The 14,984-nt window shown below is 43.0% G+C and overlaps 1 protein-coding gene across 1 annotated transcript in view; it reads right to left on the bottom strand.

The window, feature by feature from the left end:
• Positions 1-14,984, bottom strand: part of USP34 (ubiquitin specific peptidase 34) — a 95,482-nt gene that overhangs the window by 1,905 nt on the left and 78,593 nt on the right. The window contains exons 66-80 of the mRNA XM_017745225.1: positions 14,940-14,984; positions 12,740-12,887; positions 11,121-11,755; positions 9,935-10,092; positions 9,044-9,122; positions 6,641-6,767; positions 6,182-6,289; positions 5,051-5,155; positions 4,802-4,926; positions 2,617-2,740; positions 1,844-1,923; positions 1,135-1,275; positions 862-1,008; positions 272-431; positions 1-13 (exon numbers count right to left, since the gene is read on the bottom strand). Of these exons, the coding sequence (XP_017600714.1) occupies positions 1-13; positions 272-431; positions 862-1,008; positions 1,135-1,275; positions 1,844-1,923; positions 2,617-2,740; positions 4,802-4,926; positions 5,051-5,155; positions 6,182-6,289; positions 6,641-6,767; positions 9,044-9,122; positions 9,935-10,092; positions 11,121-11,755; positions 12,740-12,887; positions 14,940-14,984 (2,195 nt within the window). The remainder of the gene's footprint in view (positions 14-271; positions 432-861; positions 1,009-1,134; positions 1,276-1,843; positions 1,924-2,616; positions 2,741-4,801; positions 4,927-5,050; positions 5,156-6,181; positions 6,290-6,640; positions 6,768-9,043; positions 9,123-9,934; positions 10,093-11,120; positions 11,756-12,739; positions 12,888-14,939) is intronic.

Here is a 14,984-nt window from a genome sequence, read left to right as displayed (position 1 = left end):
GCTCCTTCTTCTTCTGCAGGGACAGGGCAACTGGCTCAGGGAACAGGCACTGCTCACATTCCCACCCTTCTCCACATTAAACACAGCCCTTCAAGAAATACTTATTTCCTTGCAGAGAATTCATGCCATTCATGAATTTTAGCTCCATAATACAATGATATTTTTGTGTGCTGTTGGGAATTGGAACCAAGGAATGGCCCACCCTGCAGGGATAAAATATTACATTAATTTGATACAAGTTTGTAAAAGGTACATTAGAGTAACACCAAACCTTTAGTTTTTCTTTCTTTGGCTTCTTGCTCTTGTAATGAGTTCCTCTGTTGTTGACAAGCTCTACATTTGTTTAAAAGCTCTTGTAAAGTTGGAATCAGGGCCGAGTTGAGCTGTTTGGGAGTGTGCACTGAAAGCAGCAAGGCAAGTGCGCGGAGGTCCTGGAAACAGAGAAACAAACTTCAGCCTTACTTCGAACTGGTGTTTGGTGAACCCTGCACACAGAGATTGTGCAATAAGGAGGTGCTGTTCATATTCTGAGCAGCCCAAAGATCCCCTTCTAGAGTTGCTCACAGCACTGAAATTCCCCCCTCACTACCTGCTGACCTTACACAGCTCTGTCCTGGGGGTGACAATACCGTGCTGAGACACAAAACCTTGCTGGGTTACAACACGCCTGCCATTATAATGCTCCTGCACTTGCATTACTTTGCTCCCCGAAGTCAGGTTAATATTCCCAGCTTCCCATGCCCTGCCCAGGAGCCCAGCTGAGGCACAGAGTGCCTGACACCTGGCATAGGGCACTGAATAGTTTCTGTAGGAAATGAGCTGCCTCCTGAACGCTGCTCGTGTTTGTTAGAAAAGACTCACCCCATTTAACGTAGAGCTTGCTTTGGAAATTTCGACTCTCTGGTTGCTGAAGTCAGATTCTAGGCTTTGATACTGATTTATTAGATTTGTAATTAGAGTGTTGATTAAGTTGGCACAGTTTGCTTCAGAAAATACCTGCCCTTGCACCTGTGGAAACAAAGTATTTTTTTAAAAGCCACAAAAATTTGGGACTGTGAAAGCAGCATCCCAAAATGAAGCAGCATCAGTGCGTGCATTCCTTGGAACAATAATTATTGCTAAAAGACAGTGTACCTTGAGAAGAAAATGGGTCAGAAAGGTGTAGACAATGTTGTTGTTAAGAAAGGTCCTTTCATCCATCAGAATACATTTGATATATTCTGCAAAAACTGGATCTTCACAGAGGAGCTTCACGCAGTTCTTGGACATCGCAGACTGGCAAGGAGAGAGAAGATGGCAGAGTCAGCACTGCATGTGCAGGCCAGGCCCACCAAGAAATAGTTCAGAGCTATCAGGTGTCAGTAAATTGTACAAATCAATTACTGCCAATTCTCGTTTCCCATTTTCCTGTGATGAAGCTCCTTCCCCAGGAAGGCCACCAGTGTGTATGCGAAGGGACAGAGCCCCTGATCTGTGAGCCAGCCACAGGGTCCTCTGCAATGATAGCCAGGTTTTGACATCTCCTAATTTTTCCTTCATCATCCCAGTGTTCGGGCTACATAAAAAGCTGGAATTTCAGAGGCAGGATGAGGTGCTTTCTGCACACCCACCATGCCACCAGTGTTACTGGGGGGAGTTGCTGTGTTCAGCTTTTGCAGGACGTACAGCGAGCAAATACAATGAACCAGATTTTTGTATTTGAAATAGAAAAGGTTTTCTCAGACAGCAGCAACACAGGCAGAGGTGTTTTATTAAACACCACCCAGCGTTACAATTGTGGGATCTTTGTTCCACATTCAGTGTTTTGCCTGTGCTTCCATACTGTTGGTTCTGAAGCTCTTACCTGAGTCTGGCAAAGCTCAGTCCAGAGTTTGGGGAAGAGTGCAAGGTGAAGTGGCAAACCTTCATAAGCAACCAGGACACCTGCAATGGCACGAGGGAAGAAGTCAGTCTGGGAGAACTTTGTGGGAGACAGGGAAATTCCTCAGAAAAGCAGTGCCAAGGTGCATTTTATAGGATCACCTTGCAAGCATTGTCCATGATCAGAAAGCTGTAGTGTCTGCCAGGTTTTTACAGTCTGTTTAATAAATACATTGGAAAAGTGTGACAAACAACAAGCAGATGGGCGATGTAGGGGATAAAAGGACATTCTGTCATTGCTCTTTGGACAAGATTACTGGTGTGACACTGAGGTCTGTGCACACTGAGGAACTCACCCTCAGGTTTGTGTGGGAACACAAAAATGTAAATATTGTCAATTAATTGCCATTGCTGAGATGCTGAGGATCCAGGATCTGATCCAAAGCCATTTTAACTGCCAACCACCCAAAAACAGCCTTAGTGAGTCCTGCATTGAACTCTAAAGGTACAGCAAGACTGAATTCGCAGTGGTTACCTCAGCTCCGTTGTGGACAGGCCCGAAATGTGCCAGTCACGTGGGCAAGGCTGCACTGTCTTATACACAGGTAACAGTTTTGTGGATAAAAGTAATATCCAAACACAACAAGCTTCACAAGCTCTGCTTTTTCTTAAAAACTCTGAATATAACACTTAGTGCAGAAGTACTCAAGTTATGAGAGAAAAAACATCCTTTGGCTGTTTCACCTTGATACTTACTCATTTTAACTAAAGTTTCAGTAAACTTTTCACAGTTGATTGCAACTCGGCACAGGAGGTGGATGAACTGGTGGTAGGAGAAGAAATAGTCCAGCAGCATCCGGTCGTAAACATCGTCTTTGCCCTGAAGATTTAAGAGAGCCTCATTTAACCTACAAAGCCACAGGACAGCTCCCAGATTCCCTGAGCATCTCCCTTCCTGTCACTTGCCCTGCAATGTTTCATCCTGTACTACAGGCGAACAGTGGGAATCTCCAGGTGCCTCCTCACCCAGCCCTTGGCAAGCACCAGGGTGTGATAGGAGGACAGATGGCAAATGCAATTCTCTGCCAGTAAAATCTTTTACTGGAGAGTTCTGAGCCAACACCGAGAAGGTGCAAAGCTGTGCAAATACCACGGCTCGAAGAGGACAGGAAAAGAATGCAGTAACTTTGTATCACATACAGACACCTAAATATATATACACTACTGCTTTTTAAATCATAACTTGCCAGTTCTGATCTGTAGAAATCAGAATTTTCTCGAGACCGAGCATCAGAGCAGAATTCTCAGGAATGTCTCAAACCCAGTGATACGTATATATCAATATTTTAATATTTTGGACGTGTATAAGCTTAAAATGGCATCAGAGAGCCAAGAGAAAACCTCTAAAACTCAAGCAAACAAATGCAACCTTATACAAAGCAACTGAATGAAAAACAAGCATGCAAAACCACAGGGGAATGTGACTGTGGATGTGTTTCTAGAGGTTTAAAAATATTCTGCTTCCCAATGTATCAGGAATTCGATATAAAGGGTGAAATACTGTGCCATGTAATATGACAACTTTTTAAGTCCAAATATTTACATTATGTAGTGTCACTTCTGGATGCATGATGGGGAAACCCACTAGAGACAGTTTCTGGCTCTCTAACATCTTTTCAAACACTCGGATTACACAGTCAATTTGATGGTGCACAAATAGACACAGCATCATTCTGAAAGCTTTAAAAAAGAAGGGTTACTTACCCTACAGTAACCGTGCTTCTTCGAAATGTGTTGCCCACACAGATTCCCATCTACGTGCACATAGGCCCCATGTGCAGGAGATTGGATTCTTTCTGAATAGCTGTGTCCACTGGGGCTGTGCCTGCACCCAGTGTGTCCTTGCGACCACTGTACCTGAGGGCACAAGGGGTATGGCGGCTTCAACCACCACTCAATTCCTTCACCCGTAAGAATCCCCTAGGACAGGACTCGGAATTAGCACAGCAGGAGGAGCACAGAATCTGTGTGGACAAAGCATCTTGAAGAACCACAGTTACCGGACAGCAAGTAACCAGTTCTCCTGCTTCAAATGATTGTCCATACATATTCCTTTTTGGGTGGGATTCACCTGACCTGACTTTAGCTATCTAAAATCTAGTCACTGGTGTTCCCTGCACTCCGTGGAGAGGGAGTCGCCTCATCCACACTCAGGTGCCTGGGACAGGAAGGAGGGGAACTCTTTCTCTCCTTCCCAGGGTAACTATTTATGGCCATGAGCCCCAGGAAGAGCTGGATGCTGACCTTTTAGATAGGCAAAGTGACGTGAGCTGAATCCCACCGTTGCTGCAGCTGTAACAATGGGACGTGGCAAGTCACTATGGAGTAGCCCCACCAAAGCTGGCATCCCATCAGGAAGCCCACAGAAGGGAAAATGGGAAGTGGAAAGACTTAAAAAGCCCTGTATGACATTTCAGGCACTGGATTTTACCCAAACAAATAGGAGATTACGCCTCAGTCCCAGCTGAATGGACTCTAAGGGAACCTGCGGGGTCTACTTGGCTGTCTGGCAATAAACCTTAACATAGTGTGAAACCCATCGGGACAGTCCCTGGGTGGTGCCTCAGTTTCCTTTATAAATGCCACAGACAGACTGGGAAATTACCAAAATGTGTGCTATGGGTTTTTTTCCTACCACAAAAGGCCCAAACCCTTATGGTGTCTGGAATATGAAGCTGTGTATCACCAAGGGCAGGGAAATGGTGCTTCTGGAGTGCACATCTAGAATGGAGTATATGAGGACAACACATCTTGAAGAAGAATTATGCTTTGCTTACAAAGAAAAGGTAAATGCATTGAGCTACTGGATTCTTCGAATACTTTTATAAAAATGGGAAAACAATAGAGAAACAATTCTTTACAGGACCACTTGTTTACATACCTTGCTGGCTTCCACCATGGTGGGCAAGAGGCACATGTTGAGTTCGGGACGCGGAGGACGAATATTGCTTTTCCCCCCTATTAATTTCAAATTTTCACGACATGGAAAATAAGGTCCAAGAGACACTGTAGTGTAAGTTCGGATAAAATAGGGATATATTAAAAAGGTCAATATTTGACATCAGCAAGGAACACGATAGAGTAATAATAGTGTAAGAGAACTTCAAAATACAATCACTGAAATACCTACTTGGGATATTACTGTGGTGGTATGTACAATGATTGTGCTGTAGAAATGGAACCAGAGTATGTAGGAAATCATGAGGACTTAAAAGTACAAGCTCCTTGAGGACATCTACAAACAAAAAGTTGTTTTTGCTATTACAAATTGTTAATTCTTAACAGCAAACAGTTCAACTTAAGGCTCATGCATTTGCAAACTCTCTCTCGTATCCCTTTTGCCGCAGCTCCGCCGTGAGCAACACCTGAGTGACACCCCTGACTCCATCCCGATTCCCTTCACCTCTGCCACTGGGAGAGACCCTGCTCAGTGGTGCAGCACCCAGCAGGGAGGGGCCAGCTTGCAGAATGAGAACCTCAGTAAAATTACCCTCTTAGCTTCTTCTTTAACAGAGCAGGTCTGACGTCTGGAAAATGGCAACCAGCAGCAGTCAGGAGGACAACGAGAAAATACTCAAAATAGGGGGAAATGCATACAAATCACACAAAAAAAGTACTTTGGGACACAGTGTTAGGCCTTTATCAGCAATCCATTAAATAATATTAAAAAAGCCTGAACTAGAAAAAACCTGGAGCTTCCTGAAATAGCTCCACTAATGCAAGAGAGACATTTGTATAAAGTATCTGTGTCCACACTTTAAAAAGCAAACCCATTCCTTTCTACAAGCTATTTAAGCTTTACTTCCACTATTACACTTCACAGTACTGGATCATAAAAATGAACAAGCAAAGCTGTTTCTCAGAGTAACCTGGTCTCCACGCTCCCTTCTGAGGGGAGCTTTAGTTCGTGTTTGAACTTTAATGTCAGTTTTGGGATTTGACTCTAAACTCTCTGACACCTGAACTGAGGAATAATTCCTCAGTCATGCCCCTTATCAGGGGGCGAGTTGGTCTCACAAAGTGACAGGTGACTTTTTGTGCCCCCAGTCTGCGTGCCTTAACTGAGAACAGGAATATTCAGCGAAACCTGCCAAACCCAGAACTCTATGGAATAAGAACACCAGTGCTGATGCACTGACAGTATTACACAAACAATCCCGACCTCCAGAGTTCCTAGCAGAGCACGTGCACTTGCATAAGTGGCATTTCCATCTCACAGCAGGTCCCTGTGCAGGACAGGTCCTGCATGGCCAGGACTTACCAATGCAGGCGTTTCTAAGCTCGGGAGGACTGTAGGAATTGAGCAGAGTTAAGAGCTTATGGGCAAATTCAATCCGCTCCTGCCACTGAATGAGAGCTTGCTTCACATCTGCAAATGCAAACATCCCAGGAGGCTGCTTAGCTCATGGCTCAAAAGCTCGTTATATAAAGCACAGAATTTTACTGCTGAGGAATCTCTTTTTCCTCTACCATGATCTTAATCCATCTAAGGATTAAATCTCACTGGTCTACTGCTATTAAATTTATGAAACCTAGTTTCACATTAAGTCAACAAGTAATTTAATAACTAACAATTTAATATCCATTAACAGGCACATATCCTACTGTACAGCAAGTTTTTAAACACAACCATTGACCAAGACAAAAAAACCTAGGGTTTGGGTGAGGAAAATTAATGTAGAGACAAAAGGCATAAACCTTTCAAGAGTTATAATCAAACCTTTTCTTTGCAGGTATGGACGTGTGGACTTAAGAACCGAAAGGAAAATGGACAGAAGCTCTACCAGGTCTCCAGTCACATGGCAAGCTGTGGCCTCGTGGTACATCATGTGCAACGTGTTAAAGGACTGGGAAGAAGAAAAAAAAATGCCAAAACTTTATGTTGCCAAAGGAAGGTACTTGTTAGTATTCCTCTTGTTATCCTGCAGATACATTTACATTTATTTTATGCTCAAACAAGGTATTTTATGCTCAGAGAATAGAAGGTGTTGGATATAATCACAAAGTTCTTAATTTGTTTTCAAGGTAAAAGCTTTGTGTTACCAGCTTGAAACAATTGCCAAGTTTTCACACCTTTATCTACAACCCAATGAACAAAGTGTCATTTGAGAGACAGTGTTTTTATATCCCTGTAATCCCAAACTTTCTGTGCCAGCAGACAAAGCCATATAAGAGGTGCACAAAGACAGACACAGATGTATGAATTTGGGGAAATAAAGGTAGGATTAAGATAGATGCCAGTCATTTTTCAAAATGCTGCTGAAGGACATATGGTTGTACATCAGATGAATTACTTCTCCTTTTATACCTTCTGGGCATCTGTGATTTATAGAAATATAAAGGAAGGAAAAAAGAAGGAAAAGCAACTCATTTCCGAACAGCAAAAATTCTAGCACAGGATGTAAGAAAAGATACTTAATCTGCTGGGGTATTTGAAAGATAGCCTCAGTCCCTAGAATGCAAACCCTTGCCAGGCACTTTTTATACTACAGTGAAGATAAAAGACACACAGCCACCCCTAAGTAGAAAACTTTTCTGGATATGACAACTCCTTAATGCAGTTTTTTGTCACCAGGCAAAACACTGCCAGCCAACAAGTGACAATGTAAGACCAGCTAACCTCAAGCTGTAATGTAACACCAGTTTAGCCTAATTTCTAGCAATGTTTTACACGGGATAAATTCATTTTAGATTACACACTTCATATAAACTTAATTATCCATTGCTAGTATGGATGAGGGCTAACTAAGCTAAACAAATTCTTTTTATACATCTCTATGTATGTACCTTAATCTACTTACATCTCATGTGTGGATAACCTCATAGCCCAGTTCCTGACTTTTTACACCCAGTTTATTGGATGGAGGCATTTTCATAACAAAAAGGAACAGATATTCTGGAGTAATTAACTACAATTAATTAATCTATAGGCTTATATTTATAACAAGCTCCTGAAATTCAATTTTCAAATAGCACTGTGCTGTTCCTGTAATTCCAGCTCCTTCTACCACACTTTTTCCCAGAAAATGCAAACCAGTGACATAAAAGGAATTAAGAGAATTTTTATATAAAAACAGGACTGGAATCACCTCGAAGCATCATCCAATCCAGCCACGTGCCTAAAGGCAGACTAAATATCCTTGACAGATGTTTGCTCCAAGACCTCCTGACAACTTCCAGTTGTGCTGGCTGCCCCCACCTGCAGGAACCTATGCCAAAATCCCATTTTCTGTACAGCCACAATTACCTCTGAGATACTTGTCTTGCACCGTGGATTTTCCCAGTTTAATATCTCTCCTGAATACACTGTTCTACATGTGCCAAGGATGAACTGAATCTTGTTTTTATGCTTTCTCCAACACATCCAGAGTTTTATTCTTGTTCTCAAAGAGATCCTTCCCCATGGAGCACTGCCAGTGCTTTTAGTGAACACAGGTTCTCATCCATCACCTCAATAATGGAAGTGCTGAATGGAATCCAGGATATTCCACTCATCAGGACATGTGGATTTGTAGAGTGAAACTGCTGGGGGCAGGGGCTTGACACTCCAACTGTATCCATTTCAGAGGTGCATTATTTAAGTTTTTTTCTTTCGATTTTGAACTAATTCTGGTCTGGTCTCATGGACCAAATCCCCACTTAAAACTTGAATATATTAAATGGGCTCCAGAAATGCATTTTAGGTGTAGTTCCATCAGAAAGAAATTGAGTTTATGTGTTTTTAGACCACTCCTTGCAAACAAAGGCACAATAGGTAGGAAAGAAAAGGAGAACTGCCTCAGGAGGGCCTCAAAGGAGGGTCAGAAATACTAACCACAACTGCAGCTGAGCACCCTTTAAGTTAGTTCTGGTTTTTAACCTGTTACCTCAACACTGCTTAACTAATAACAATTGTGTGACTGCACTCAGCCATTCATTCCCAATTAACTGTAATAAAGAGAATGACACCAAAAAAGCATAAATTTATTCCTCTCAGCATAATCTGTTGGTGGTTTTCCCTCTGTCCTGAGAAGCAGACAAACAATTTCCTGATCTTTTTAGTACTAAAAAGAAATCTTATTAAAGCTGACAGGAAAAGTACCAGGGTGAGATGTTTGCTCTAACTAAATAAAGAAATAATTACCTCAGTCATCAGAATCAATCCTCTATTGAACACAACAAGAAGTCTGTCTTCATCAGATTCTAATAATATTCTGAAGGCACTAGGAAAAAATATCCAAACATTGAGAACACTGAAAGTCGCATCCCAAGCTTAAAATTGTTACACTCATGCTGTTATTTTGGAAAATAATCACAAAAGAACAAAGAAGCCCCAAAAGAACATAATTCCTCTCATCATTAACCCCCCTACTTTTTAATTTAAAAATGCCTCTGCTGTTGACCTCCTTTATGTTATGGAAAGTAATTTATAAATAACCTTTACAGAAATATTTCCTATACAACCCCTGCAAAAATGTGGAAAATAATGTACTTCCACAGACAGAAGTTTATGCTTCTTAAATGATACATTTAAACAGACTCAGTCAAGCATATGTTTGGCCTTTTAAATGTCTGAAAACATTTTAATCAGAGTATTTTATGCTTACAGCAGAACAAAGGATTACGCTAATGAATGTTTTCTCCCAACATAAAGATTATTTGGGACAATGTGGCTCTGCTCTGTGACGGGTGAGTGCATGTAGCCCCTCCAGGTAACACAGTTTGTCCTTTCCACAAGGATTTCAGTGCACCACCAGTTCCATTTAAAACCCCAGAGCTGACCTACATGCACAGGCAATTTTTAGCTTTGCTAGAATGCCCAAGCAGCACTTTCAGCTGTACTTCCTACAACTAGACACGAAAAACTCTTTGAAGACACGATACAATAAACTGTCCCACAGGCACAATTTCTACATCACATTTCTGCTCCCAAGTAACAACTGCCAACAAGAGCAGCTGGAACTACAGCTCTGCTCATGGGGGGAGGCTGAGGATGGAATTCCAGCTGAGATGCTGGATGAGCACAGGGTTGTACCTTATGAGAGTCGTCCAACAAGACCGTCCGTCCAAGCAGCGCAGGTAACAGCTTATGGTGGTTTTCTTAAATTGCTTTATGTCCTCTATCTCTTCCTCTCTCATGTCTGGCCTCTGAGCTACAAACAGCTGCATGAGGTTAAACAGCTCTTCTACTGCCTAAAACACACAGAAATACTTGGTTAGTCAGCTCTCTCACTGTGTTGTGGTTCAGACTTTATTCCAAAGTTATAAGATTAGATGTTTTGATGCTTCCTAAGAGCACAGCTCACAGCCACATTTATATGTACATCTGTATATGTACAGAGGAATCTGAAATCCCCATCCCTGGGACCAAACATTCAGAAAGCTGCTTGCGCCAAAACCTGCTGCAGTCCCATGCCTGGCAAACACTGAACACAGTGGAGGAACTCGTGTCCCTTGCAAGACAAAGTGAGACTTCTGAGGGGAGATGCCAACAAGAAGAGCAACAGGACTGTCAGAGTGGTAAATTTCCCTGTGAGCTGAGCTATGAGAAGTTCAACATGGAGGACTCCACGCATCCTTCTCTCCACAGTGATGGGGAAGCTTTGTATTCTTTCTGTCCTGCACACCCCTGAAGGAGCCCAAAGCAATATTCACTGCGTGACCATGCAAACCCAAGCCCTTTGTCTCTTCCAGCCTTTGTAAGCCTGTTGTTTGACCATCACACGTGGCCTACTTTAACCAGCACCTGCTCTCGGCTGCATGTGTCACTGTTGTAGTGACAGCACAACTCCCAAAGGTACGTGGGCGTTCCCAAGGGGAACACTAGGCTGTCCCTCCACTGGAATGCAGCAGGCTAACTCTTGGCCCTATTCCAGAAACTGAAAGCAAAAAGAAACTGGGGAATTCCTCCAACTTTGCATGCTATAGTGCAACCCCCTTCCTAGAGACCACCATCAAAGGTTATTCCTTGTTTCTTATGACTCCGTTGGAATACTGAACAGTGGAAACACCAGTGTCTGCTCCCAGAAAACAACAACTGCTCTCCAGCTGCTACACTGCAACGAAAACCCAAACCAATCCCCCACAAAGTCCAGCAAATGGATCTAAACACACGAATTACTTCCAGCAGTTAATACTGTTGCCACCGGATATGTTAAGTTACAAGAGACACTGGGTGAGGGGGAACAATGGGCTGGTGCATTTTGGTGTTGGTCACTTACTCCTGGGTACTGACTGGCGTGAGGGGTGAGGTTCTTGAAGGCCCACTGGATGTTCTGGTGAGAAGCCAGCTGCCTGGTGAAGGCAGGGGACTGCTCGCAGCACAGGCGCAGGATGCCGTAGTAGGCGGGCAGCATCCCGCGGTTGAAGAGCACCACATCCTGGTCGTCGTGGTCCGCAAGGATGTAATTGAAGGCAATGTTCTTGGTCACCACGGGGTTCTGCACGATAAGGCGCACGTTCTCGGGACAGTCCACGCACACGTTGTACCAGAAGGACAGCAGGGCCTGCTTGTTGTGGTTGGTGGCGATGGCCGGCTCCGAGAGCTTCGGCTGGAAGAGGTTCCACAAGTCCATGAAGTAGGTGGAGAACATGAGTTTCTCGGTTTTGGAAATCAAACAGTACGTCATGAAACTGAAGTAGGGCACCAGTTTGGTGGTGCCGTGAACAGCAGCATCAACGTAGAGTTTGGCTCGTGAGAGCAGGCCAAGGAGCACGTTGTAGACCTGGTGCAGAACTACTGTGGTGTCTGGGCTGAGGGGCAGGTCCCGTGTGGGGATGTGCAAAGAGCGGGTCGATCGGAACATCTGACGGAAGGAATTGCTTGGAATAAGCGACACCAAGAGATAGGCTGCAGCTTCAAATAAAAACAGATTTGTTACACCTTTGACAGTGACATACCTGCTTAACAGCCATGTAAACAGCAATTAAATTGCACTGCACGTTCCATTTACAGATTCCAAAGCATTTTACACAACCTGGTATCACTATATTCACACTAGAAGAAAAACCCAAGTGGATAAGAGTAGTACAAAGCTTGTTAAAGTGGTGCTGGGATGTGCTTTCAGGCCTCTTCACCTACAGCCCTGTCTGCTGCCTGGTTCTCCCTGGGCTAGCACAATGCACCCCACCACAGAATGTGATCCCAGATCCCATCACACAATGCATCCCAGAGGTTTTCCATGACTGAACTGTCCACTGCTCAATCAAGAGGTCATTACCTCCTCAGAGATGTTTACAACTGGAGCCTGTTGCAAAGCTGTAGCTCAAGTTTTCACATCTCCCTCAGCCACAAAAATGTGTTAAAGGTCAGTGGCCTGTACCTGTGGAATCTCCTTTGTAAAAAAAATGGACACAGCGAAGGCCGAAAACGTTCTCTAGCAATGTGACAGTGTGATTCCTGGCAGAACAAACCGGAGAGCCAGGATACCCGGGGATCTGGGGGAAAGCACAGCTGGCTTCTCCTTGATCCACAAGCTCAGAGGACTCAGCTGAAGATTACTGTGAAAGAACAACATGTACTACTCCCACCTATTGTACAGCCATGTGATGGACACGATGGAAAACCTCTGGAATTACCTCTTTTCCTTCTTTAGGTTTTCCTGGACCTTGTAGATTTGTCACTTCAGATAAAGAGCCTACCAATGTATCATTCAAGGTACCAAATGAACCCACAGTGTTCATCAAAACTGCTAACACCTCTGGATGAGGCACCACAGTTATCCTAAGATTTTAAACCCCAGCAATTCTAAAACCACTGGAAAAGGAGGAAAACACAAACACAGGAGCATGCAACTCACTGCAACAGGTGACAAATTCCCTTCAATTAAACTTCACTTACAAGTTCTCACTCGAGGGTAGTTGTGTGCCAGGAGGAAACGTTCAACCCAGTTTTCCATGTTCTGCAGGACCCAGCTGTGAGCGAGTTTGTTCCGAGGTGTTTGCACAGCCAGCCAATCCAGGCACTGCGATGGGTTGTACTCAATGACCTAAAGGAGAGGGGAAAAATCAAAAGGAATGCATTAATCTTCCTACTATGTACTGACTGCATTAAAAAACCCTAAAATCACTTTCAACATTTCTTTTTAAAATCATTTGGGGCTATGAAAGTACCTGTAAGACTGAGCTGCTCTGCACACAAAGAAAACCCTTATTAAATTTCCCTGGTTGGTGCTTCTGAACCTTGTTCACAGTTTTGAAAGTTCAGTCTAAGCCCAGGCAATTACTCTGCTTATTTTTTCTGCATGTTATGAGATATTTAGGAAATATTAAAGTGGAACATCCTTGTCTTTATAAACAAGTATCTTTTAAAAATATCTAACACAAAACCTTAACACTGAATCAGTATTTTTATAAGTTACTTCAAAAGAACATAAATGGTATGCAAAGATTTTCACACAGCTTCATGCTGAGGGTAACTATTACATTTTTTATTGAATATACAATTTCAAGGAATAAATTCATCCAGCACTTTCCAAAAGCAATGAGTACTGTTATGCAGTCAGCAAACCTTCAGAGAATAGGGAGAAAATTTCCTGTGCTTTTCTGGCTCTCTGTAGTTGGAAATCTGTTGACATGAGGCCAATAAATGTAGTTTGTTCTTTGGTTAGTTTTTTAAAAACTACTTTCTTTTTACCTCAAGGCCCAGGTGCCCATCCAAGAAAAAAGTCTACCCTATCTAAGTAATCAGCGGTAATAACTGGGTTGCTGAAGCTGTTCCCAGTTCCTCTACTCCACCTGAAGAATACGAGCAGCTGACACGACCATAACTCTTGCTTATAAAATTTTTATCTCAATTTAAAAATAAACACCTTAAGAACATTCTCCTCCCTTTATTTAGAAATGACAAATTGCTCTGTCAGGTTTCCTGGGTAATGACTGGAGGGAATGTCCGAGAAAGAGACAATCATTGCTCAGTGTCTGCAGAGCTCAATCACTCCTTAATGACTTCTAGAAGCTGGAGTGGCTGTAAAAGTCGGTTCTGCACCCCAAGCCTGGACATTCACTGCTGGGTCTCACACCCTTGCCCACACCATTTAGATCCCTGGGCCTGTGTCACCAGCTGGGTGTCACTGTGGACCTTGAGATGTGCTGCTTGAACTCCCTTTACCTGAGGTGCAGCAGCTACAGCTCATCCATCACATCACCTGCAACACTTGTGACCCTACAGCTGCTCCTGACCAGGAGCAAAACCATTTGGAACAGCAATCCATGTCCAATCCCACAGTGTTCCAGTGGGTAAGGAAGGGTTGTGTTTCACCAGAGGTCTCAATGCTGCACAGTAAAAACCTTTTACAAAACTCCAGCCCTGTTTTTTAAGGGGATTTAAAGGGGATGAGCTTGTCCTCAGCAGTCTCCAGGCTGGACATGCTGTTCTCAGCCAGGAATAAAGACAGGAAATTGGACTGGGAACTCAAAGAGCAGGTAAGCAAAGAGAAAGCTTCAATTCCTCATCTATGGCTCAGATCAAGGAATCTGTGCCATCCCTGTGCCAACTTGGTTAAGAAGCCTCTTTCTCACTTTAAAACACAAGCAAGGTTGGCCCTGCACACAGTGATTTTCCACCAGACTCAGTTCAGCACTATTTTAAGGGTTGAAAGTGTTAATGGACATTTTACAGAGAACCAAACATGGCAAATGAATATTCAAGGAATCTGTACATAAAGGCCAAAAAAACCCACAAACGAATGATGGGTCTTGAAACATTTTACAGTCCTTGCAAAAGGATAACTGAGAAAACTATGTAGAATTTGTCTAGAAAAAGCATTCTTCAACCCTTATTATGAATCAATTAATTTCTCATTAAACTAAAATTTGAAGTTCAACTGAAAGAGCCATTAACCCAAATGCTGCTAAAATACATTAAAAGTAACAATAGAACTTCTTAATGTCTATTGGCTGTTGCTGTTTATTCAGAAGAGGAATAGTAATAAAAAAAACATGGACTGATGCAGGAAGGATGACAACAAAATGCAAAACAGACATAAAAGAACCAACAAGAGAAAGACAATTTAGCTTCTGTTTTATTTTACATATTGTACCTCCCATATCCTCTGCAGGATGTAAGAAGCAAAGGGCGGCATTCC

Source organism: Corvus brachyrhynchos, unplaced genomic scaffold (assembly GCF_000691975.1).
Source record: "Corvus brachyrhynchos isolate BGI_N302 unplaced genomic scaffold, ASM69197v1 scaffold69, whole genome shotgun sequence".
Classification (NCBI taxonomy): domain Eukaryota; kingdom Metazoa; phylum Chordata; class Aves; order Passeriformes; family Corvidae; genus Corvus; species Corvus brachyrhynchos.
Note: the sequence above shows the minus strand (reverse complement) of the source record. Positions and strands in the feature narration are given on the sequence as shown.